The following is a 25105-nucleotide window of genomic DNA, read 5'->3' as shown; positions in this document are numbered from 1 at the left end:
CTGACTTTTGATAAACACTTTTGAAATATTATGTTGGTTAGTAAGGCCTTTTAGTGTTAGTGTTGCTTTTATTTCTTTTTCAATATCAATTTTTTCTCTAGAGGTTATAACTGTGTATTTCTCTCTCTAGATTGAGTTTTTCACCAGGACTAAATGATTACTTCTTGGGAAGAAATCCAGGCTTTTCTGAATCATTTGGAAGTGGATGGAAGTCTTTGGTTCTAAAATAACCATCTATTGCATAGACTAGATTCAGGTGTTGGCGTTGATGAGATGGCGTCTGAGTGTATAAGACGTTCCCCTCTTGCTATGTTCATCTCAGAACATTCTCTGACTGACCCTCTCCTCTCTGGATAACCCAGGTCACTTAGGAACTAAGTGATAAGCCTGGAGAGCTGGCCTTATTGTGCAGAGATCAGCATTTCACATGTCAGTAGATGGATCCAGCCAAATTCCCTTTTGTGGGTTTCACTAGCCTTTGTTGATGATGCTGATTATTTTCTGTGATATGGGCTCCTTCACAATATTTCCCCCAGTCCTCACAGGACAGCAGCACCTGAAGGGGCATGGCCTTCCTTGAACATTCATCCCACTTCCTTTACAAAGGAAGTTTGGCGAATATAACGTTGCTTGGAACATGCATTAGGATTTAGCAAAGCACTGTTTTCTCTCTGTGGATATTGACTGTGTGTCATTCCCCCAAGGTATTAAACAAACAAAATCAGCCACATCATATTTGCTTGCTCTGGGAGCAAGGCATGGTAATCTCACTTTTGCAAATTTCACTTCAGGGAATTTTCTAGTGAGTGGATTTCTCAGATACTGACTTGCTCAAATGAATAACTCATTCCTCATTCACTTTTTGTTTTCCATTACCTGTTGCCTCCTAACAGCTTGGGTGGGGGCCAATTCATCTCGCTTTGCTGCCAGTCACCAAGATTCTGCTTTTGGTTAGAACACAAAGCCAGAAGCAAATACTTGGAGGCCTCCCTGGAAAGTTGGTGGGGATGCTTGAGAAGTACCCTTGCTGTGTCAATATCTGCTCTGCTGTGCAGGCTTCCGGTAATCAGGAAGCCCAAGACAGACAAGGAGGCAGAATTACTTGAATGATTCCTTTCTTGCATAGATGCCGAGGCCCTTTGGAGCATGGATGGGAAGGAAATTAGGTGAAACTTTGGAACAATAACTCAAAGTCAGGGTTTCTCCACTGCAGAGGAGTTACCATTTGGGGTTGGATGATTTCTCTGCTGAGACGGCTGTCAGGTGCATCATTAGAATGTTTAGTGGCATCCCTGGCTTCTACCCACTAGAGGCCAGTAGCACCTTCCTTCCCAGTTACACCAAGCAAAAATGTCTTCAGACATGGCCCTATGTCTCCTGGGGATCAAAATCATCACAGTTGAGAGCCACTGCTGTAGATGGAGTGATAACAGTTTATTTACTGAGGTTTTTCTTTCTGTTTTTTCCTTAATCATGTTAATTCCAGCATCTGGGTTCCCTTGGTTCCCTGGGTTCCAGGTAAGGCACTTCCAACTACTCTTAAAATAGAGTAGTTGCACATAGCACAAGGCCTTGTGGGATATTCTGGTGGTTCAAAAGAAACAGGATGCTTAGGAATAAGAGTTTTAGTTTAACTATTTCTGATCCTGTTGTGTTCTAGTGAATTTTGGAGGACTTTTTATTATAAATTTATTTGATTGAAGTATAGTTGATGGGCAATGTGTTAATTTCTACTGTACAGCACAATGAATCATTTATACATACATATGCCTTCTTTTTCATATTCTTTTCCATTATGGTTTATCACAGGATATTGAATATAGTTCCCTATATGGTAGGAAGTTGTTGTTTATTCATTCTATAGAACAAGAGTTTGCATCTATTTATCCCAAACTCCTAATCCATCCCTTGGAGGAATTTTCATGTTTCACTCTTCCTATCTATTGAGTTGTATTTATTCATTGATTTGACAAGCAAACAGCTTCCTAGTTCAGTTTAGAATGTGAAATGCTCATTCTTCCTTGTCCCAAATCTCTCTTCCTAACCCAGCGCCCAGGAGATGGGCAAGCTCTGGCTGTCCAGGAAACAGGCAGGGATTGCCAGTTCTCTATTCAACCCAAACCATTCGATGAGACTCCGGAAATCTCCCGGCAGCAAATACCACTCTGGATCCCGCCCACGTTTTCTGGATCCGGAGAGGCTCTGCCTCTCGAGGGAGTCACCACTCCCCACGGAGGCAAGGTTTTCCTGCCTGGAGCCCAGAATAACACGTCAAGCTGCTGAGAACACCTCGAATCTTATTGATTTCTCCCTCTAGTCACGTTTTCTGTTCGGTTTCCCAGACGGGGGGATGAACCAGAAATCATGCTTTTGGGGGAACAGATTTTTCATAGGAAGGAACTAAAACACCCTGAATCGTCAGCAGCCTAGTTAGTGCTGTGAACCCCCAGCCTCGTACCATTTCGACTGAATCAGATGACAAGGTCCCAGTCACCTGCTTGGGGCGTTCACGCCTCCTAGTGGGTATTTTTTTTTTTTTTTTAACAGAATAACAGAGCCAAAGCGTGAGCAGCAGCTAAAACAACAGAGCCATGAAAAAAAAAAAAACAGTCCCCTTTTCTAGGCCTGTCTCCTTGTTCCAGGAGTAGTGAGCAAAGAGACCAATTAATAGCATGGATGGAAGCCGAAGGACAGACGGTTTGCTTGAGAAGGAAAACGAACATTCTCGCTCCTTGATCTATGCCAATTTTGCACGGGGACAGCTGCTGCCACGGGTAAACTCCACTATAGGTTAGCCGTGCCCCAAGGTGTGTGTCACCGCGGTCCCAGGATGGCACAGGGACTCTGGTCTCTCCCTCGCTCGCACCGTTGAGCTCTTATCCTTAAACGAACTTGGTTTTTTGACCAGCTCACTAATTGTGATTGAAAACACCAGCTTTCCCAGCAAGGCACAAGCCCTGGAGTTTAGCAGCAGCAAGACAGGCCCTAATTGCTCCATTTACATAAAAGTAGAAACATACAACTTCTAAATATAGATCTCTGGCACATCGCGCCTTTTGCAATTACAGTAAAATAAGGTACCACAGTTTCCCTCCCGGCTCCTCGAAGCAAGCTGCTCCACCGGGTTCTCCAGGGGCCGCTCCTCCAGGCGAGAACAGAGCCCTGCAAAAGGCTCCAGCGAAGAGACGAGGAGCTTTGTGAAGGAGTCAGTAAATCAGGCCTCCTGCACTAGGTGAAAAGCGCGGTGGCAGCCGGCCACCGTGCTAGCGCAGTGGCGGGGAGGACCGGGCTCTGCGATCCGAAAGGGGACAGAGCTGGCGGGGCGGGAGCGCTCCCCGCGCGTCTCTGTCCGCCTGGGAGCCAGCCCGCAAGTCCCCTTCCTGGTCCCTGACATTGGCCGTGGCTTTCAGTCTTGGCACTGATAACTGGGTTCAGAGATTCCCAGCTGCACTTACTGATCAGTGATTTCCCTCCCCCCTCCCTCTCTGAATTCTCTAGCTGCCAAAAGGGGGGAAAAATCAAGAGCTGCTCTTAAAAGAAGTTGCCCTTGCTGGTGCTCCGGGTAAAAATAGAGGCGGCCGCTGCGCAAGGCTTGGCCCAGACTCCAGCCCCGCGAGCCGAGCTCGAGCAGCGGCCGCGATCCGGCGTGATCCCCGGGAGCTGCCAGCAGGTGTTGCTCAAGGTACAGTAGCAGGCCGAGCAGCGGGACCGCAGGGCCGGGGTGGGGGAACTGGGGCGCGGGGGGAGGGGGCAGGAAGTGAAAGAGAAACCAAGTCGAGGAAGGAACTGGAGATGCTGATCAGGAGCTGAGCGGACCAGCTCCTCCACTCCCCGGAGCCCTGGAGTCCGGCAGGGAAAAGATCGTTCCCCCATCCACAAGAGTCGACAGAAGTTATTTTAACCTGCCTGCTTCCTCTACCACCTCCACCTCATTTCCACTGAGTGAGGAGGCATTTCCCGCGTGGCTCAGCTCTGAGGTTGGGGATTCAGGTGGAGAATGATATCACAGCTGGTGGGCTGACCTAGGCAGGTGGGCACCTTGGTGGCATCCGTGGCCAACGCGATCTGAATCACCCGAGAGAGAGGGTGGCTTCTGTGGTCGGGGTGCTGCATATTCTTGTGACACATATGTTCAGAGAGAGGCACCAGGAAATCTTTATCACCCAATATTTTCTGAGCACGTGCTTGATCCTGCAGTGGAGTAGGTGGATCCCACTTTATAGATGAGTACACTGAGGGCTGAGGTTATCTGGTTGGTAAGCATTAAAACTGGGGTCTCATCCAGGTTGATTTGTGCCCCGAAACTCATAAACATGGTGCTATTTCCAGGACACCAGGGTTCATGTGGGGAGGAGGGGTGAATTTAGATGCCCCACCACCACCCCCCAGGTCTCATCCAAAAAGGATCGGGAAGTTCCTTTCTTATAGAGAGGTTGGATCCATCCAGTTCAAACCTGATGGGCAGCTTTGGAGTTAACCAACACTGATCCTGTTTCTATCTTTCCTTCTCAGATTCCTTCTGTTTCTCTACAACCTAACATTTTATTTCCTACTTCATTTCTGAATATGCAATTCTCAGACTACTCTGCCCCACCCCAATATACAGTTCAGCACCTACACGTGCTCTGTGTTTAGCCAAGACAGACCCCTTGAGACAAACTTCTGGTGTCCTAAAGGAACCTGCTTAAACTGCACATCAGGAGACCAGAGTCTCTATATTTTGCTTGTGGGCACAGTGAAAAGTTTATTTTATGCATGTTAAATCCTGCATACAAAACAACATATCTGGTCATATGGCTTTCATTAGCTCCCAATTTTGCACGTTTTATTCAACTTGTCATGAATACCCGACTTAGGCTTTAGCTATGCTTCTTCTAACAACCCTTCCCCAGCATTCTTGTCTGAGAATTCCTTCCTCCTATGTTATCCCTGACTAGCTAACTCTGCCTCCTCCCTCCCCCAAAACACCCTGACCAACTTAACTCCAGTTTCAAGAAATGTTCACTTTTTTCCATTAATCTCACGTTGTATTTGTAACAATTTAGAAATCATAGGACTTGAAGTTCTGATAAAGAAGAATCATGTAGGAGATTTTTTTTCTTTTCTTTTTCTTCTAGTTAGATTGGGATTCTAAAGGCTTGGGAGGCATACTTATAAAGTTCACTAGCAGAGAGTGACTATCTCCAAAGTTCTCAGTGATAAATGATTTATAAAGCAGGTATTCAATTTCAAGATGTAAAATAATAGTGTAAGTCAAGAGAGGGAAGAACATCATCCCATAGGGATACATATTTCCCTTGGCTTTTTCTCAATAAAACATCTTATTTTAAAAAATTAAGTTTTTCAAGATGTTAAATAATGCTGTAAATCAGGGGAGAGGCGATCATCCCATATAGGTACACCTATTTTCTTATTTTTTTCCTCCCTGGAATATCTTATTTAAAAAAGTAAAATCAGAATCTCTAGGAAGAGCACTGTGAACTTTCTTCCCTGTAAGAAACAATAAAATACTTTGTAAATAGAGGCAACTTCATGAAGTAACAGATGCTTATGTGAAGATATAAAACTGAGCCTGAATATAAGAAGAAGTGTGTGCTCAATTGGTCAAAGAAAAGTTGAAAGTTGGACCCTCAGTGAGACAGAGTTTTTGGATTCCAGGATTGTTCCAAAGGGGAGTCCAGTCAGTCAGACATTTCACTGGCTCACTGATCGCCCAGTAGTGTTACTGAAGCCAAGAAAGGCTTTCCATTAGATAATGAGTTATGAAATATGTCTCACACTGGAAAAACCAGTCATCTGCTGATGTCATGCTGATTCTAACCAATCCCAAACAAAGCCCCAGCCCTCCTCTGCTTGACTGGTACCCATGTGTGACTGTACAAATAAGTAGTACAGTATAAAACTCCTCAGTGCCAATACCATGAAGAGGAACCCGGACAGCTCTTACCACATGAGACAAGAGTCTGCTGGTGAAAGAGAGGACCGGAAAGGTAATGCTTTTTAACTTAACTTCTGAGCTCTTTCCACATTCCTAGGCAGGATGGTGAGCAGGACTTTTACAACTTCTTGGCACGTCCATGCAGATTGTGATCTGTACCTTTTTATGTGTTCAAGCAAGTGAATAGTGTTTTTAACAGTAGAGCATGCAGATAGATTATGTGTTTCTACAACCCAATTCAGCATCTCTAGGCAAGGACTTGTGTCAAAGAGAAAGCTAATTTTTAAGTTACATTCACAAATAGTAAATTCAGGGAATACACACAAACTCACATACAGAGAGGGTCCTGATGATGAGTTACATTTATCTAAATGCAGGTATTGGGACTCTCAAGTTGTTTGGAGTCATTAAACTTTGAGTTCTATTTCAACCTCTCTTGTAAAACTTAATTGGACTGCAAAATGCTTTGGGTACTGCATATGGGACGCCAAATAGGTAGATTATGTTATAAACCTTCAGTTTCAAAGATATTTTATTAAGCAATTATTAACACAAATGCCACCCTTTCCCCATTCTCTTTCACCATCCCCCACTAGAAGAAAATTAGACTCTTCAAGGAATGTTGACAAAATCTGAACAGTAATACCAGGGTAACTGATGTTCCTAGAGGTAAAAATCCTAAAGGTGGCTGGTCACAGAGAAAGTCTCACAGGCAGATGCTTTAGAAAAGGGGGATGGGGTATCCAATTCAGAAAAGCTTTGTTACCTGTGCAAACTGTAATTTTAACTTAGTATCACACTGGTCTCACCCTCTTCCCCTCGCTCTCAGTTCTTATGCTTCTAGTAATATTATTTATTAACTTTTCCCAACCAAAGTGCATTGCTTGACTATAATGCTCTGAACACACTAGGTGTCAGATATAAGCTGACTGTATCTACAGAAACTGAGAGGGCTTGCTTATGTGTGGGAAAGAAACTGAGAGGGAAGGAAAGCTTTAACAGATGGACCTCTTAAAGATACTTCTGCAAGATAAAAGCAATAAGACAGAAAAATGAAAAAAAGGAGGGGGGCGGGGGGAGGAGAATAAAAAAAAACTCAGAGAGGCATTGTTTAAAAATTCACATTTTTCTTTTTCTGTGAACACTGAAATCCATGATGATTTCATCTGTGCTGTTCCTTTGAGAGAAAAAGAAGCCAGTCTGTTGACTGGTCCAGGATGCGGGTAAGGGGCAGGCTGAACAAACTACCCCATGACAGAGAAAATTATTTACCAGTATATTTTAGAGATTCTTCCCCCCGCTAGGACCAGTTATTCAAGTCATAGGAGCTCACTGTTTGTATAAAATAATGTGGGAAAAGCCAGCGGAATTCTGCATTTTACCTGTGAAGTCAGAGCTAGTGGTGGTGAGCTGTCATCTGTGAGTGTGTGTGCTGGGCAGGAGGGGTGGCCACTAAAGACAGGGCACAGAGCCTCACTTCACATGACACAAGCGTGTAACCCGCTGCCTGCCTGTGGATCTTTCAATGCCCCGCTGCCTTTTGCAGTTGGAAAAAGTAGAGTGTATTACATGACTCCAAACAAAAGTTCTGTTTGCACTCCCCTCTGATCGCCTGCCAGTGTTGATGGCCCTGAACATTGAGATATGAATGAATGGGGGAAAGGACAGTCTGCAGGATTCCCTTCAGCCGGAACAGTCAGCTGGCCCCAGTGCCACAGTGGCCCCTCTTCTTGACCTTCACCACCTGCCTGCCCACCTCTGGGCACCCTGAGCCCCACCTTCCAGGCAGTGGCCAGGCAGGGTGGAGGGGCACTGGGGCAGGCTGTTTCAGTCTGGTCCTCCCTGTTGATGGAGACAGGGCGTTGCTTCGGGCTTTGCTTGTCCCTCTGAAAGAGGAAGAAGGTGAAGCAAGGGGACTGGGCAGAGAAAGAAACAGGGTCGGGGGAAATGAAGAAGAAGTAGTAGAACCGAGTCAGGAGAATTTCCTTCAGAAGGGAAAGTAGAACTCCAGAGAATGGTGATATTTGAAGAGAGGTGTGTGTGTAAGGGAGCAGAAGGCAGGCAGCCTGTCAGAAAGAGCTGTCCCTCCCCTTCCTAATCACAGCCTTTACTCACAGACAAACTCCCTCCCTCTCCCATTCACTCACTCACTTAGGGCCAATCGCTCCGTCTCTCCGTCTCCCTCTCTCTCTCCCCCTCTCTCTCTTTCTCTCTCCCTCTCTCCCTCCCTCCCTCCCTCTCCCCCTTCTCTCCCTCTCTCTTCTGTCTCCCTGTCTCTCTTTCCCTCCCGTCCTCTCTCTGTCTCTGTCTCCCCCCCCACCCTGTCTCTCCCTCCCTTCCTTCTTCCCTCCCTCCCTCCCTCTCTCTTACTCGGAGACAGTCAGAACTCTCCTCCCTGACAGCCACAAACCTACAGCACTGACTGCATTCAGAGAGGGAACCTGCAAACAAAACTTCACAGAAAACTTTTTGTTCTTGTTCCAGAGAATTGACTGAAGAGGAGAAAGGAAAAAAAAAAAAAAAAGAAAGAAAGAAAGAAAGAAAAAAAAAACAAAAAGGAAAAAAAAAAAAAAAAACAAACAAACCCTGTGCGTGAGGGGGGAGGAAAAGCAGAGCCTTTTAAAAGGGCAACACAACAACTTTTGCTGCCAGGATGCCCTTGCTCTGGCTGAGAGGATTTTTGTTGGCGAGTTGCTGGATTATAGTGAGGAGTTCCCCCACCCCGGGATCCGAGGGGCACAGCGCGGCCCCAGACTGCCCGTCCTGTGCGTTGGCCACCCTCCCAAAGGATGTACCCAACTCTCAGCCGGAGATGGTGGAGGCCGTTAAGAAGCACATTTTAAACATGCTGCACTTGAAGAAGAGACCCGATGTCACCCAGCCGGTACCCAAGGCGGCGCTTCTGAACGCGATCAGAAAGCTTCATGTGGGAAAAGTGGGGGAGAACGGGTACGTGGAGATAGAGGACGACATCGGACGGAGGGCAGAAATGAATGAACTTATGGAGCAGACCTCGGAGATCATCACGTTCGCGGAATCAGGTGGGTGCCTGCCCGGGGATGGGGGTGGGGGGCACACTGCTCTGACAGCCCTCGGCGGCGACGGAACTTCTTGCCCTCCAGCTGCACCCTGCCTGGGAAGGTCATGAGTTATTAGGGGACGGTAGCGGATGGACCGCGGTGGGGGTAGCGGGGTGGGGAGCGGGGTAGAGACCTCCCAGAGCTGGGGCGCTGGGGTCCTGGGCAGGAGATGGCTAGCTTACACTTGCTCAACTCAGCCGGTCGTCCCGGAGGAAGCTCTCGGCCCAATGTGGAGCAGGAAGGCAGTCTGAGAGAGGCTCCCTCGCCCTGCCTGCCCGGGGAACTAGATCAGAGGAGCCGGAGGAAAGTCGGGGCATTTTCTGGTGCTGGAGGGAAGCCCGGAGGCTTCCGGACCCCATCTGAAGTTTTTACTGTGGGTGGGTGGGGTGGGTGGGGGGATGGCGGCAAGCGCAGGACCGGGATGGCATGGCCCAGATGAAGTCATTGTCTTAAAAACATCCCCTTTTCTTTAAAAGTCCAATCAGGGGCCACATCGAGAAGCAGGGCATATTAGTGACAGTCATTTTTACCTTTAGAAACTCTGTCTTTAAAGACACAAGCATCATAATCTAGGCAGTGAAGAATGACTTTGGGGGATGGGGTGGGCTAGGGAACAGATGACATTGAACCATCAGTCACTTTTGGAACACTGACTTTTGCTCTCTGAACTAAAAAAAAAAGTTTTGTTCTCTGTAAAGTTACTAAGAGCTCTCTGCCAAGGAATGCAACCTTGACAAAGTGCTCTCAGATACTACACTGAACTCCCACTCAATCCTTAAGAGGAAGAACTTTAATAAATAGATTCTAATCGTTGGCTCAGGACCACGCTAACCTGTTGCTGAAGAAAACAATACCTGTCAAAAGGGCCTGCTGGAGACCAGGGGTCAGGTTATTTTTACAGTTATGTGACCCAGATCCTTTTGCTTGTCTACAAGCCCCTGTGTGCTGTGCCTGGGCACACACAGATGTGTTAATTTCATGTTACTTTCATGGTAATGCCAAGCTAAAGAATTGCATCTCTTGCCAAATCCATTTGAAAGGAATGCCATTGTTTTGTTTGGTAGAGCATATGGCCAGTAAAGTATGTGCCGGGACTCCCAGCATTGCTGTTTAAAAGTTTGCCGCAGCAGTATAAACAATTAAGGCAACACTCAGAATTTCCAATCCTGAAAACCTGTTGACTCAGATGTTATATTTTCAAGAAAACCACGTGAGACCAGGGCATCCTTCTGGGGGATGTCACCCAGACATTCTGGGGTGGGGGGTGGGAGTGGAGCAGATAGCCTGCTGACTTGCCGGCTCCCCCTCCTAGGAAAAGCTCTGGTGTCCCGCAGGCCATTTAGCTCTCACCAGAAGCGTCTTTCCTTTCAAAAAGGTCTGACTTTCTTCCCTTAAAGCTCTTTTTCAATGCAGTCCCAAAGGACTTTTGACTTTATCTTGTGAAGCTTACTGAGGGAAAGAGGCAGGTTGGAGTCTTTCTGAGCTGCTACCCAATTTTTCTTAACATTTTCTGAGGTCCTGAGCGGGGAAATGGATTCCAGTGGTCTAGGCGCTGCTCCTTCTTCTGCCACAATAGGGACCCTGTATATGTTTTTATATACTAATTGCCACACAGAATGGCCTTAATTGCAGCTCTTCCTCAATTGGCTTTACCCACATCATATGACTAAGCAGGCCTATGCCTTTGGCCACTTTTAACTGTACACCTGATGCTCGCAGTGCACCCGCTTCCTGACTTCTCCAACTTGTAAAGCAAATCACTCCTTTGGCATTAAGAGATTTTGCAGGGAAAGAATTTGAGTTTTTGCCTTCTTTCTTACTTATGGCCTTCATCTCAGTGCCAATCTTTTTGTCAATTATTTGAAATCTTGTCATTTTTCAAAAAACCTTTTCTGGTACCTGTTTGGTTTGAAAGAAATTGAGCTACTTTTTGAAAAGGTGGATTCATTTAACTCACGTGTTGACTACAGTTTAAGGTCTATGATGGAAAACTCCTCCGGGTTGAGTTTACAGCTTGACTTGGGGCAAGTTGCTGGCTTCTTAGAAAAGGTTTTTGACCCTTGCTCATTTTTCTCATTTGAGAAGTCTCACGCATCAACTTTAAGGCGATTTAGTATGATTTCACAAAAATGATTGCTATATGGACAATCTACTCTCCAAGTAGAGTAAGTACTCTATGAGTATTTTGCTGCTCCTTTGCTAACCCAGAAGAGAGATTTATCATCAGAACAATTGTCGTGAATATATAAAAATGTCTTGTTGCTTTTGGAATAATTCAACCTTAGTAATTCTCAAATGACATCAAACATCAAGATTTTTAAGAATAGCAAAGAACATTCAGTTTTGTTTTCTTTAGATACCATTCTGTACAGCATAGAACTCAGTGTCACCTGCATGCATGTCACAAATGCTCACCCATACACGCATTCTTCAGCCTCATGATTCCTCACTTGAGGAATCATGTTTATTGTTCCCTCTACTCATTATGACGGTTGAATAAGGCCGAGACATGGACTCACAAAACTCAGGTGCCAGGAACTTTTTGAACTGAGTCTGCCCCTTGTATTCAGGTGGAAAGCACCCACCTTGGTAAAGCTGATATGAGTTGCTGTTGACTAAGCAGTACAGCATTGCCCTCAGCTTCTCTGAAATGTATTCTCACAAACAACAATGATTTTGTTTTTATATCTGTAACCCCAGATTGCTTACCAAGGTGACTGCATTTTTTGCAAGGCTGGCAACAGAATCCTTTGTTGTTTAACACCTTAAGGAACAGGAGGAAGAGATGGGTAGAGTCAAGCCAACTATCACCATAATTATCATTGAAGCCAAATTAGTGGTCTTCTTGACTTCTCTCTCTATTTTCTCTTTTTATGATTTGTGACAAAAGCTAGTCAGTCAAAGGAGGATAATGGTATATTTGAGTCTCATGCTGATTCTGGTGATGAGGTTAGCAATTGATAGCACTTACTGAAGAAAGTATAGGGAAAGAAAGACAAATCAAGCACCAAGAAATAGAAAATATGCACACAGCCAGGTGTTGTTGAAAGCAACACATACATTTCCTTCCTTGGAACATTCTAGTTAACAGAAGATTTGAGTTAAAATGTACATACACAAATGTTCCCAGACAGAGGTCTGAGGTGGCTTGCTAGGATGACTGTTTTCCTCCACCCCAGGAAAGCCATCTCAAGGTGGAAATGACTCCCACTACCCCATGCCCATCTTCTGAACTTGCTGGGAATTCACCCTCACAGAGGTTATACACTCTCTTCTCTGAATAATGAAAATAATCGGCCACAAGAGGGCGCATTCCAAAGACTTTTGCTCCTTACCAGTTAATCTTCCAGGGAAACAATTTCACCTACTGGAAGCCCCAGCCTGCATCGCCCTAATCTTGCTGATTAACAATCCGCCCTCCCCGCCCCGCCCTCCTTCCTTCCATCCTGCAGGAAAAGTTAAGATTTTATGGGTTGAGAGGAACATGACTACCTGTAACATATTACATGAGACAGAAGGTAAGGAAATAGGAATTCTAGTGATACATATGGACATTCCACAGCTCTATGGAAGACAGAGGAATGATAAATTTCAGAAGCAAACAAAGCAGAGCGGGGAGAAGTGTGACCGTGAATCATCAGCAATCCTGATTTGCTCACACATCTCTCCCTAATACGGCCGCCTGGGCTTTGACAAAACACTTCTTCCGTCTCCCCTGATGTGGTTGCCTAGTTGGCCTGTTTTATCAGCAGTTTTTACCAGCGACAAAGGACAAGTGACTTCAGACAGGGAGGAGAAAGTCTATTTATTTAATGCCTTGTGGGAACAGCACATAAGGCTTTGGAGGATGCGTTTGTTTCTGCACGGAGAGTGTAGAGAGAAATGGTGGAGAAAAGATGTGAAAAGAGATGGATTAGTGGTTTGGGCCAGAGGAGGAGGTGTATTGGAGTGCGTGTGGGGGAGGATCAGGGTAGAAATTCAGTTTTCATATTTGGAAAACCCAGAATCATACCTTCCCAGGCATTTTGCGTAAAAAATACGTGTTTCTCTTGGCCCCTCTTCTGCTAAAATGTACTCAGGCACGATGTCTTAGCTGTAGTTCAGAATGCTTTATACCCGACTGGTTCCTAGCTCCAAAACCCAAAGTGTAAAAGTTCTCAGGAACTTTGGAAGAAGTCTCTGAAAGTCCGAGGGTTAAACCTTCAGAATTTTTTTCTCCTTTTCGGCATCTAAAATCCCTTCCTCTCTAAATATTTAACCTTTTTTAAAATTGCCATTTTAAATGAAAGATGCAGGAATGTGGCCGAGCATTTACAATTCAATAGCAGATCCTAAGCAAAGATAGTAAGTCTTTAAAAAAAAACAAGATAATTTATAACCAAAGTTCTGCTTTGGCAAGACCCTCTCCTGCAGGTTAAAGGAGGCATAACCTTCAAGGCCTCACTTGCTGCTTTTAGCAGAAATCCTTGGGAACAGTCCAGATGCAAAATTAGTGCTTCAGGGAACACACATGCTGTATTCTCCCATCAGTGACTGTACCATGTCTAGGCACAGGGAAACGCTGATGAAGAATGGAAAATGAAAGTAACAGCTGTGTTTTACAGCGAGCCCCCCCACCCCCATGTGGTGAGTTTAACTCCTCCATAAACAACAAGGCTCTTTACATTAACATTAGAGACTTAATTATTACCCACATGGAGAAGGGCAGCATACTTTAAGTAGGACCCTGGTGAGGAGAACAAAACATATCAAAAATGAAACACTGCATGTTAGTATCATTTATTTCATCAGAATTGCTCATGGACCCATGATCCTGAAATGCTGGTGGGGTTGGGTAGGGTAGGAGCAGCATTTTGTATCCTAGTGTGGGGGAGGGGGAACAACCCGGAACTTGGCTGCTTAACCCTTGGCATGCCTGCCTATATCCTTCAGTGAGTTATGAACACATTTGAAAAATTCTGAAAGCATCAAAGCAAAGGAAAATGTGCTTTCAGGTATTTTCACTTGCAGGTTTCCAAACTCATTCCTCCATTCAATGCCTCCCACTCAGAAACATTTCTGAGGTGTTCCCTACAAGGTGCAGTAATCATCTCTCCTATCCGTTTTTAGACACTTTTTTTTTTCTCCCCTTGGTATGTGTCCACCAAACTCAAGAGAGGTTTAAGTGATGAAATATTATCACCCACATGGGTTTGCGTGGGACTTCTTAGTGAATTACTCAGGCAGAGCAGGCTGTGATACAAGCGTTGCTCACAAGCCTCGGGAGGGAAAAAATAGCACAGAGGATGAAAAGAATATTATCATAGAGTAGGTAATGAAAGGTTAGCAAAGCCAGCAGCTATATCTAGTTAGGTGGGAAATAGTGTAGGAACCCGGTACACACCTGTATAAACGAATGCTGTACCACAAAGCACTATGGGAAGATTTCCATTCCAAGATTTTATAGCAGGAGATATTTAAGTCAAGCCTGAAACTGACTAGTAATTGATCCTAAACACCGCAGCCTTAGGCAAACTCCTTCCATTTTTCGAATTGCTGTGCGTGGAGATTTGAGGATTGGAGCATCCTGAAAGCATCATTGCAGTATAGCCATCTGTCTCAGATAAAACACAGATAAAGCAAATGTAATCAAGTGACTACTTATATTTTTCATGCCTAAGAAATTTGAGGGTTGTAATATCTTTCTGAAACCTACAGCCCTGGTAAATATGAATTCCATCCAGCACCTAGCTCTCTCATTCTGTGCCCCCACCACTTCTGCAAGGAAAGCTAGATGTAAAAGAAAAAATAAATGCACTGCTTAATAAGTCAGAATATAATAGAACTTTGAAAATGTACCTGCATATAAGGTAGACATTAGGAAGCCTTGAATCTCTCTCTTCCCCCTGTTCTCCTGAGCATTATGGCAACGGCATTTTCGTGAAATTGAATCTCAGTTTTATTTTTTTTTTCCCTGATAAAATATCATGCAATATACAAATAGCAGTTCCAGAAATGGACACCAGGAGAAGGAGGCGACAGGCATGTCAATTAGTAGGGGAAAATCCAAATGTCAGAAATCTGGGGGAGAGATCCAGCACGCAGGCAATGGAGGCAAATACAGGGAACCAAGTCTTTCTGCTCAGATCATTAAACTGATGCATATTTCAGCACTGCGCCTCTTCCCAGTACGCAGGCGATGCCATGCAGTTAATTATCAGCCAGGACCAGGATGAAAGTCATTTTATGATGACTCTCTGATCCTAATATAACAGCACCTGACAGATTGAGTCCCCTCTAATGAGTACTCTCTTTGTACAATCCTCTCTCAGGAACACTAAATCATTTGCTTCCAAGTACAGCTGCCTGTGGAGAAGGGGTAGGGCTATATTGTGCATCAGAAACCACCTCTTGAGAAATGAGGGGCTGCCCTGTAGGCTGTCCCTGGGAGCAAGGGGCCTCAGCTCCTTGACCCTGTGGAGGCAATTTGCATGTGCTGTCAGTGGTACAAGTCAGCCAGTTAGCGTCTCACCACCTCTTCCCAGCATCTGTAGACTTCTCTGGATTTTATTCAAGGAAAGTCCAACATGGGTGGGTCTGCACTGCCAGCTGGACCCTCTGTTTACCCAGGACCATCTACCTTCACCCTCAGCTCCTGCCCCGCTGGTTGAGGAAGAATTGTAGCAGAGCAGAGCCTGCGGAAATGAGTTACCTGAAACCCAGAGCGCCCTCCCAGCCTGGGGCCAGTCAGACTCTCCCGTTTCACACTCTTTCCTAGAAAAGCAAATCAGAACCTTGTGCCCTCTGGCTCCTCTAACTTAGCAGCTACTCTATCTCTGTCTTTAGAGTGGCACCCTGTGCGGTTCAGGGTTTCAGAAGTTGGCCTGTGTGGAGGCAGAAGGGAGACCAGCAGGGAGCTTGTTAACATTCTCTGCGGGGCAGGGTGGCTGTGCCCACACTGGAGGGGACCACAGGCTCCTCCACGCCTGTTCACGGAGCCTAGGGCAGTTTCCAGCTGCCTTTTCCTCTCATCTCTGGAGGACCCTACAACTCAGAATCTACAGCTGATGATCATTTTAAAGTTAAGTGATGAAGCTCTGCTTTGTGGTCTCTTCTCTTTTGTTTTCTTAAAAGATAAACAGTAACAACCACCACCCCCCAAACCCCACCAATTTTTAGCAAAGGGGAGTACTGGATTCCCGTTTTGAAAAAAAAAAAAAGTCCTCATGCTTCCTTAAAAATGACAGTTTTCTCCTCTAATTGTTCCCCGCTCTGGTGATCTAATCATAAACCTAACTTCATGATTCATTTCAACTCCTGCCAGAGATGCGAGGTCGGAGGCAAAGGAATGCTGCTCACCAGCACCACCACCATCAGAGCCAATGTCCTTTCAAGTTTATACAGGGATACCAGAGAACCCTTCCTATACACATGCAGCCCTGCTGGGGCCCCGGCCTCAGTGAATTTACCACTAGCACTATCACACTGTTAAATTAAGAACAGAATCTACAGCTCTCCCTACACGGAATAGCCTTTCTGCTGCAGAGAACTTGAAACCATGCCTAAAATTTATGGTCCCGTAAACATCTCAGGGCTGAGAGTGATAAGTATGGCTGGATTTCCGTTAGCTATAGAAATCCAGGCAGGGAGACCCCCTAGGGAGTTGCAAGTTCTAAGAGGAACTTTCAGATGGTTCTCAGATTTGTGCTCCTCCGGATGCATGTACTCGAACAGTCGGAACCAGGTACACAGGGGCGGCAGTTGAGAAAAAGAGAACTTGTTGCAGATACCACCAAGTGGTAGCAGGGGAAGTGAGGGACCTCACTTTAATCAATCAAAGAATTCTACTCTGGACACCCAGTTCTTACAGTAAGTGTTGTTGCAGGAATATAGGTGTTTGTAGTAAAAGAAGGAAATGAATGACTTTTTCTCATTTTAGAATTAGGCAAGAACTGAGTGGTCCCTGCATTCAACTGCTCTGCCAATGTAGGGGTCTCCTCTCTTATTAAGAGCTGTTGCTATTTTTGGACTCTCTAAGCAGCATTCAAGGGCTTCCCTGGTGGCTCAGCAGTCAAGAATCTGCCTGCAATGCAGGAGACATAGGTTTGATCCCTGGGTTGGGAAGATGCCCTGGAGAAGGAAATAGCAATCCACTCCAGTATTCTTGCCTGGCAAATTCTATGGACAGAGGAGCCTGGTGGGCTATAGTCCATGGGATCACGAGAGTTGAACACAGCTAAGTGACTAAATCTACAAACTGCATTCTAAAGGAAAGGAGGCAAAACTGAGGGATACAGGGGTAGGAGGTGGATCTCTTCTAGTTCAGTGCTAAGGGTGCCTCCATTTGTTAATAAAGAAGCAAGTAATTGACTACTTCCTGCTAATTCCTGGGCTGTGACAGTGAATGAGATAGACAGGACCTCAGACCTGGGGTGTCCTAAGCTGGACTGGCAGGAGAGTGGGGGTGGAGGTGGAGGGAAGAGGGGTCACTTCTAGGGGAAGATGGGTCATCCCATCTAAAAGTCAAAGCTTTATTAAGGGCAGTCACTATGGATGGTGTTTGGGGAGCAGGGGTCTTTTAGGTAGAAAGAAGAGCAACTGTCAGTGCCTGGAGATGAGAGCTGGTATGAGATGTTCATTCTGTGAAGCTGGACCACAAAAATGGGGTAGTGGGAGAGAATTGAGCTGGAAGGTGGGAGAAGCTCAGGTAGACCCCAGAGTTCCATACAGTTTCTGGGTTATATTGAGGACAGTAGGAACTCAGAGCAGGACTGGACGAAACAAGTGATGGGAATGAATCCACCTTTCCTTTATCAGCTTAATGGAGAAATGATGGGAGAGGGGCCTGACTCCATGCTGGCCTGACAGCTTGCACATAAAAGAAATGGCTGTTGCAGTGACCCAGGAAAGGAATGGTGGGGCGTGAAGCAGGTTGTGGCCATGGAGGAGGCAAGCCCCGTGGGTACATGCTAGGAAGTGCTGTGCGTGCTTAGCTGCTCAGTCATGTTCGACTATTTGTGACCCCAGGGACTGTAGCCCACCAGGCTTCTCTGTCCATGGGGATTCTCCAAGCAAGAATACTGAAGTGGGTTGCCAAGACCTCCTTCAGTGAATCTTCCTAACCCGGGTCCCCTGCATTGGTCCCCTGCATTGCAGGTGGATTCTTTTATCATCTTAGCCACCAGACTCTACAGGCAGTCTTACATAGCAGGGGTGTTTGCATATTTGTTTCAGGGATAATAGTGTTTCCACAGCTTGCTAGAGCTTATACTATGTCTTCATCTATCTTATCCTGTTGGGTCCTTCCAAACCTGTGAGATAATGGGCCAAATGTCACTATGTTATTCCCATTTTATAAAAGGTAAGACTCAGGTTAAGTAGTTAGTCAGCAGACCCAGGCTCCCAGACACACTCAGATCTAGTCTCTTCTTTCTAGAGTAAGAGTTGATGAAGTTTTTTCTGAAAAGGGCCAGAGAGTAAGTCTCTTAAGCTTTGTGGGCCAAATGGACTCTGTCGCGGCTACTCAAATCCAAGTTCTAGTGCAAAGCAGCCACAGACAACCTGTAAAGAAATGAGCCTAGCTGGGATCAAAAATTCATGGGTACTGCAACTTAAATTTCATATAATTTTCACATGTCACAGCATCTTATTTTTCTTCAGCCATTTAGAGATGTCCAAACTGTCCTTAAGATACATAGGCCTTCATTCGCAGAGCCTGGTTAGAGATGATTTGTAACAGAGGCTGCCATGCTTGCCAGAAATTAGGAGGTGGCCTTGAACTTGACACTAACATATCCCTGCTCTCTTTTATGCTGTGTTTCATCTTTAGGCACAGCCAGGAAGACGCTGCACTTTGAGATTTCCAAAGAAGGCAGTGACCTGTCCGTGGTGGAACGTGCAGAAATCTGGCTCTTCCTGAAAGTTCCCAAGGCCAACAGGACCCGGAGCAAAGTCACCATCCGTCTCTTTCAACAGCAGAAGCACCTGCAGGGCAGCTTGGATGCAGGGGAGGAGGCTGAGGAAGTGGGCTTGAAGGGGGAAAAGAGTGAAATGTTGATATCGGAGAAGGTGGTGGATGCTCGGAAGAGCACCTGGCACATCTTCCCTGTCTCCAGCTGCATCCAGCGCTTGCTGGACCAGGGCAAGAGCTCCCTGGACATACGGATTGCCTGTGAGCAGTGTCAGGAGACCGGCGCAAGCCTGATGCTCCTGGGCAAGAAGAAGAAGAAAGAAGAGGAGGGGGAAGGGAAGAAGAGGGATGGAGAAGGAGGGGCGGGAGGGGACGAGGAGAAGGAGCAGTCGCACAGACCTTTCCTCATGCTGCAGGCCCGCCAGTCTGAAGACCATCCTCACCGGCGCCGGCGGCGGGGCCTGGAGTGTGACGGCAAGGTCAACATCTGCTGTAAGAAACAGTTCTTTGTTAGTTTCAAGGACATTGGCTGGAATGACTGGATCATTGCTCCCTCCGGCTACCACGCCAACTACTGTGAGGGTGAGTGCCCCAGCCACATAGCAGGCACATCGGGCTCATCCCTCTCCTTTCACTCGACGGTCATCAACCACTACCGCATGCGGGGCCACAGCCCCTTCGCCAACCTCAAGTCGTGCTGTGTGCCCACCAAGCTGAGACCCATGTCCATGTTGTACTATGACGATGGGCAGAACATCATCAAGAAGGACATCCAGAACATGATCGTGGAGGAGTGTGGTTGCTCATAGAGCGCCCAGCCCGGGGGGGATGGGAGCGAGACGGTCCAGAGAAGACAGTGGTGACACGAAGACATGTTTAAGGTTTCTGACTGAAACAACCAGGAAAAAAAAAAAAAAAAGAAAAAAAAAAAAACTGAAAGCAAAACCTGAAACAGATGAAGGAAGATGTGGAGAAATTCCTTAGCCAGGGCTCAGAGATGAAACAGTGAAGGAGATGGGAATTGCGGGGGAGAGGGAGAGTGGGGTACCTTTCGCTTCTTCCTCCAGCATCCAAGGGGTGACAGCAGTTGCTCAAACGGGAATATCATCCTCTCCTTTTCAGTTCCCTTTCCGTATGAGCCTCGAAGTCAACCTGTCTGGTCTGCAGTAATGTGGGCTGGCACAACCCAAATAGCATCTAGAAAGCCATGAGTTTGAAAGGGCCATTTATAGGCACTTTCCCACCCAGTAACCCAGGTCGTAAGGTATGTCTGTGTGACCCTCTCTCTGTGTATATCAGCCCATGCACACACACAAAGACGCACACACCCCTCGCAGACACATACATACCCACCACACACACACCCCCCACTACACACAGATGAACACACGTACAGACCACACACCCCACCACGTACACGTGAACACACACACAGACCTCATGCACGCAGAGACACACATCAAACACACACAAAGGCATTTCCACAGCACACACACACATACACATATTCTGGTAAAAGAACACTAATGTGCAGGTGGTCACACCTTCTTTTTCTGCACCACTTCCGCAACAAAACAATAACCAACATGAAAAAAAAAAATGAGAACAAGAATGGGAAGCATGAAAGATCAAGGAAAAAAGAATACCAAGTTACATTTCGTTAAGGTGCTTATGATCTTAGAACTATGCAACCTAATAGGTTTGAAACTGTTTACCTGAGAGAGAACAAAAAGAGAGACTTTTTTGTATTGGAAGTAACCTGATTAATTTTTATTTTCTTCAAGGAGAGATACTTGAAAGGAATATGTTTGTCCATCTGTTGGATCCAAACATTTCTATATTTTGTAAATGTTGTTTTTTTTTTATCGTTTACTATTTGCACTACAATGGTGTTCGACCTGTCTAATCCTTATTTAACAAGTATTTTCTTTGGGTGGGGGTGGGGTGGGGTTCAGAGCTGCACTTAATGTGAGCTATAAAAGAACTGCTACAGCACACAAAATAGCTATTTTTATTATTATAATTATAATTATTATTATTATTTTGTACCTTAAAAAATAGACACATACACCAAAGACATTTGTGTGAGCCTTTAAACAGTCTGTCTGTGGTTGGTATCATTCACCATCAATGAGTCAGGGGTTGGGATTCAAGGTTGAGTAAGGTGGATTGTGTTCAGGCTTGAGAGACCTGAAAAGTTTGGTTGTTTTTTTTTTTTTTTTTTTGACTCCTTTTACATCCATGAAACAGGACATTTCATACTGGATGTACAGTAGTTGTACACTGTTGGATATCAAGTTCAATCAGATTCATGGAACGCTCCGTGCTCGTATGTGTATATACAGTGCTCGGGCACATGCATGTCTGTGTGTATGTATACATGTGGCGCATCGTGTCCATACACATTTTAAGCACTTCAGGCTGTCATTTTTTAATGTTCTTAAGGCAATGAATGTTTGTGTGCAAAACACAGTATTTTTAAGAAGGATAGGCTATCGTTTTTGCTTTTACTCTGAACTAGGTGGGCACATTTCAAAAATTGGGATGGGAAAAGCCTGGGAATTCCAGTGAATATTCAGCAAGACCCTCTTTTAATGTAAGGGATCCAATTCCCTCCTCTTTCTTGTCCTCCAACCCCATCCTACAAGTTTCTTACTCCCTGCAGGGAAAACAAAACTGGAAACTCGTGTTCAATCTAGGCTGATTATTTGGATAACATATGTATTATCTGTTGGAATCAATCTTAAATCAGAAGCTTTTTCAGAAAAAAAAAAAATTAACCTGTAGGCCAGGATAAAAGAGGTGGGTGCATTTTTTAATTTGTTTTTTTATGATTAAGGTCTGGTTGTGAGAAATATTACCTGCGCAGCTGGACTCAATAATGTTGCTGTCACTAGTTAAACGATAAATAATTTGGGGGAAGGTGTTTAAGAGCATGGGAGTAAGAAAAAGAATGGGAAACAGGAATGAGGGCAGTAGTAAAAATCCCTGATATTTTAATTTACAGCCCAAATTCTTGATGTATAATTGGCATGCATTGATTCAGATACGAAAAGAAAAAAAATCCACTTTGTTTTATAAATATCAAAGTACATGCTTAAAGCGAAATTGTTACTGATTTATTCTATGATATTTAGCTTGCCTAGGTCATATGTAATTCATTTATGTGCTTTTTAAAATACAGAGCCTTACTTATACTGACTTGTTGAAATTTGTGAAAGTTGGGGGGAAAAAAGGTCTCATGGGGGAAATTATGTTTGTTAGAGTTCTGTAAAATATTGAAGCTTTCAGCCCTATGCCAATTTGTAGATTTTAAAAAAAAATTAATAGTAGGAAAATAAAGTATCAGTGAGCAATCATTCCCAAGGTGGTTTAGCTCTTCTTGAGAAATAGACCAAATCAGTCTGCTACCTACTAGGCTGTATGTAAGCCGATTTAATGTTGTTACCTGGCTGTACAAGCTACAGTCTAGAGGTTCATCCTATGCAGGAAACCCCACATGAGTGCATAAGAATGGATTCTAATTAAGTATGAGATGGAGTGCATGCAACATTGATACTTCCTCACCCTTAACCATTGACTAGGAAATTGGGCAGCTGAGTGTCATGAAATTTTCTTGAAAAACTTTGAGGGCCTTTTGAACTCCTTATTTGGCATTGGAATTAATAGAGGAACCTATGAAAATAGTATGGGAAACCAAGTCCTAGTTCACTGTGTAATAGCAGAGATGGCCCAGGCAATAGACAAAGCGAAAAGAGGTTGAAAAAACAGCTGATCTCTCTCTGTGGCTCCCATTCATCTCAAATATGTATGCCATCTACTGAAGCCTTTAAATCCTGGATGTGTTGAGGGTACAATGGAGTTTGATAAGTGGCCACAGTAATTAATAGCAGAGCTAAATGAAATTACATATGACAATATTTTAATGGGAAATTTTCATTTATTAAATTACACATCTCCAAACTTTAAAATATTTTATTAAATGTATATGGCCTTGAAATAGAATGATAAATTACAACTATCTTTGATAATCTTGGAAGTTATGCAACTTTGTAAACAGCCATGCTGTTTATGGAGCAGTGTGAGGTCAAAAGAAAAACTTTTAAATTCCACCGGACTATGTCTTCCCTATCTGTTTTCCTAAAGCAAGTTTAGCTTCATCTGATTTGTGCTCTTTCTGAAGGGCTCATCTCTAGGCTCTTAAAAGTCTACCCACATCCACTCTTCAAAGATCTGAAAAGCATGTGTTCCCAAATAATTTTTAAGAATGCTAAATATGTTGTAGATTTGATTGACTTTTTCTTTTCCTTTTTTTTTTTTTCGCAAAAAGTAAGGTGAATTCCAGAACACTGAGTTGGGATTTTCTTGTCTCTGAAGACCAATCAATTCCATACTTATTTAAGATTGATTCCACACTCTGATTTTAAGGAGAGTATCTACCTTCTCCTCTTAGATAGAACAAGTGAATTTGTTTGTCACCCTTGAGAGATTGAACGTCAAGGTGACTCTAAAATCAGAAAAGGCAAATGCCTTAGTGCTATTAAGCTTAGACTCAAATTATCATGTTCACTTGAAAAAATGATTTCCTGTGGGCCTTTTGGCAACTTCTCTTTTCAATATAGAGAAAAACTTAGTCACCCTGAAAACCTACACAATAAATGGAACTTGTAGATGTGGGCAGAAGTCTTGGGGGTGGACACTGTGTATGTTTAAATTAAACCCTTTATCACTGAGAAGCTGTTGTATGGGTCAGAGAAAATGAATGCTTAGAAGCTGTTCACATCTTCAAGAGCAGAAGCAAACCACATGTCTCAGCTATATTATTATTTATTTTTTATGCATAAAGTGAATCATTTCTTCTGTATTAATTTCCAATGGGCTTTACCCTCTATTTAAATGCTTTGAGAAACAGTGCATTGACAATGGGTTGATATTTTTCTTTAAAAGAAAAATATAATTATGAAAGCCAAGATAATCTGAAGCCTGTTTTGTTTTAAAACCTTTTATGTTCTGTGGTTGGTGTTGTTTGTTTGTTTGTTTGTTTTATTTTGATTCTTTTTTTTTTTGGCATATTACATGCAGTTCTTTAACCAATGTCTGTTTGGCTAATGTAATTAAAGTTGTTAATTTATATGAGTGCATTTCAACTATGTCAATGATTTCTTAATATTTATTGTGTAGAAGTACTGGTAATTTTTTTATTTACGATATGTTTAAAGAGATAACAGTTTGATATGTTTTCATGTGTTTATAGCAGAAGTTATTTATTTCTATGGCATTCCAGCGGATATTTTGGTGTTTGCGAGGCATGCAGTCAATATTTTGTACAGTTAGTGGACAGTATTCAGCAACGCCTGATAGCTTCTTTGGCCTTATGTTAAATAAAAAGACCTGTTTGGGATTTATTATTTTTATTTTTATTTTTTTGTCTTATTGATTTCCCAAGATCAACCTTGCACACATATTGCCATGTCTTTTGCTGGGTGATAATTTTGTTTCTACCATAATTATCTGGAAGAGTATGAGGAAAATAGATCACATGGGAGAGACAGAACAAAAGCTGAACTCAGAGAGCTCAAATAGAAAAAGAATATATATTGCTGTGGCAGGCAGAGATTTGTAATGGATTGCAGGTACTTGTGAAGTGAAAGTGAAAGTGGGTTAGTCATATCCGACTCTTTGCAACCCCTTGAACTGCAGCCTGCCAGGCTCCTCTGTCCGTGGAATTTTCCAGGCCAGAATAGTGAAGTGGGTAGCCGTTCTCTTCTCCAAGGGATCTTCCCAACCCAGGGATCGAACCCAGGTTTCCCGCATTGCAGGTGGATTCTTTACCATCTGAGCCACCAAGGCAGGTACTTGGACCAGAAATATTTAAATTATATACATTTTGTTAATTTCCCATTTCTCAATGGCAAAATTCTTGTAAGTAACATGAAATAGACATTTCCTCTTTCTCTCCCTCCAACTTTCCTCCTTCCTTCCATCCCTCCTTCTTCTTCCTTCTCTTTTTTCTTCCTCCTTTTCTTTCTGGAGTTGCATGGGACTACCAGGTCTCAAGAACTACACACACAGGAAAGAAACAGACAGGTACCAACCGGACCCATTCAGAATCACACAAGTACAGTCCCAAACTGATCCTTTTCTTTCACTGTTTTTTTCATTGGTATTGGTGCCCATCTTAGAGATTATATGGAGAAA

At 44.2% G+C, this 25105-nt stretch overlaps 1 protein-coding gene across 3 annotated transcripts; it reads left to right on the top strand.

Annotated features, from left to right (window-relative positions):
• The first annotated feature begins 3473 nt into the window (after window positions 1-3473).
• Window positions 3474-24312, top strand: INHBA (inhibin subunit beta A). Of its 3 annotated transcripts, none has more exons than XM_086398402.1 (3): window positions 3474-3682; window positions 8423-8979; window positions 18827-24312. In XM_086398402.1, the coding sequence occupies exons 2-3, from the start codon at window positions 8592-8594 to the stop codon at window positions 19714-19716; spliced, it is 1278 nt and encodes a 425-aa protein (XP_086254528.1). In that variant the 5' UTR covers window positions 3474-3682; window positions 8423-8591; the 3' UTR covers window positions 19717-24312. The 3 variants fall into 3 exon arrangements, with proteins under 3 accessions (XP_086254528.1, XP_086254527.1, XP_086254526.1); XM_086398401.1 differs by lacking the exon at window positions 3474-3682 and adding an exon at window positions 5748-5990; XM_086398400.1 differs by lacking the exon at window positions 3474-3682 and having other exon boundaries at window positions 8311-8979.
• The last annotated feature ends 793 nt before the right edge of the window (window positions 24313-25105 follow it).

The sequence above is a fragment of the Bos grunniens genome, chromosome 4 (genome assembly GCF_055505025.1).
Source record: "Bos grunniens cultivar Pamir isolate PY7600 chromosome 4, Bosgru_T2T1.0, whole genome shotgun sequence".
Lineage (NCBI taxonomy): Eukaryota > Metazoa > Chordata > Mammalia > Artiodactyla > Bovidae > Bos > Bos grunniens.
Note: the sequence above shows the minus strand (reverse complement) of the source record. Positions and strands in the feature narration are given on the sequence as shown.

Coding starts and splice junctions, on each gene's coding strand:
- INHBA (XM_086398402.1), top strand. CDS start 8,592: ATGCCCTTGCTCTGGCTGAGAGGATTTTTGTTGGCGAGTTGCTGGATT. Junction 8,980..18,826: donor CATCACGTTCGCGGAATCAG/GTGGGTGCCTGC, acceptor TTTCATCTTTAG/GCACAGCCAGGAAGACGCTG.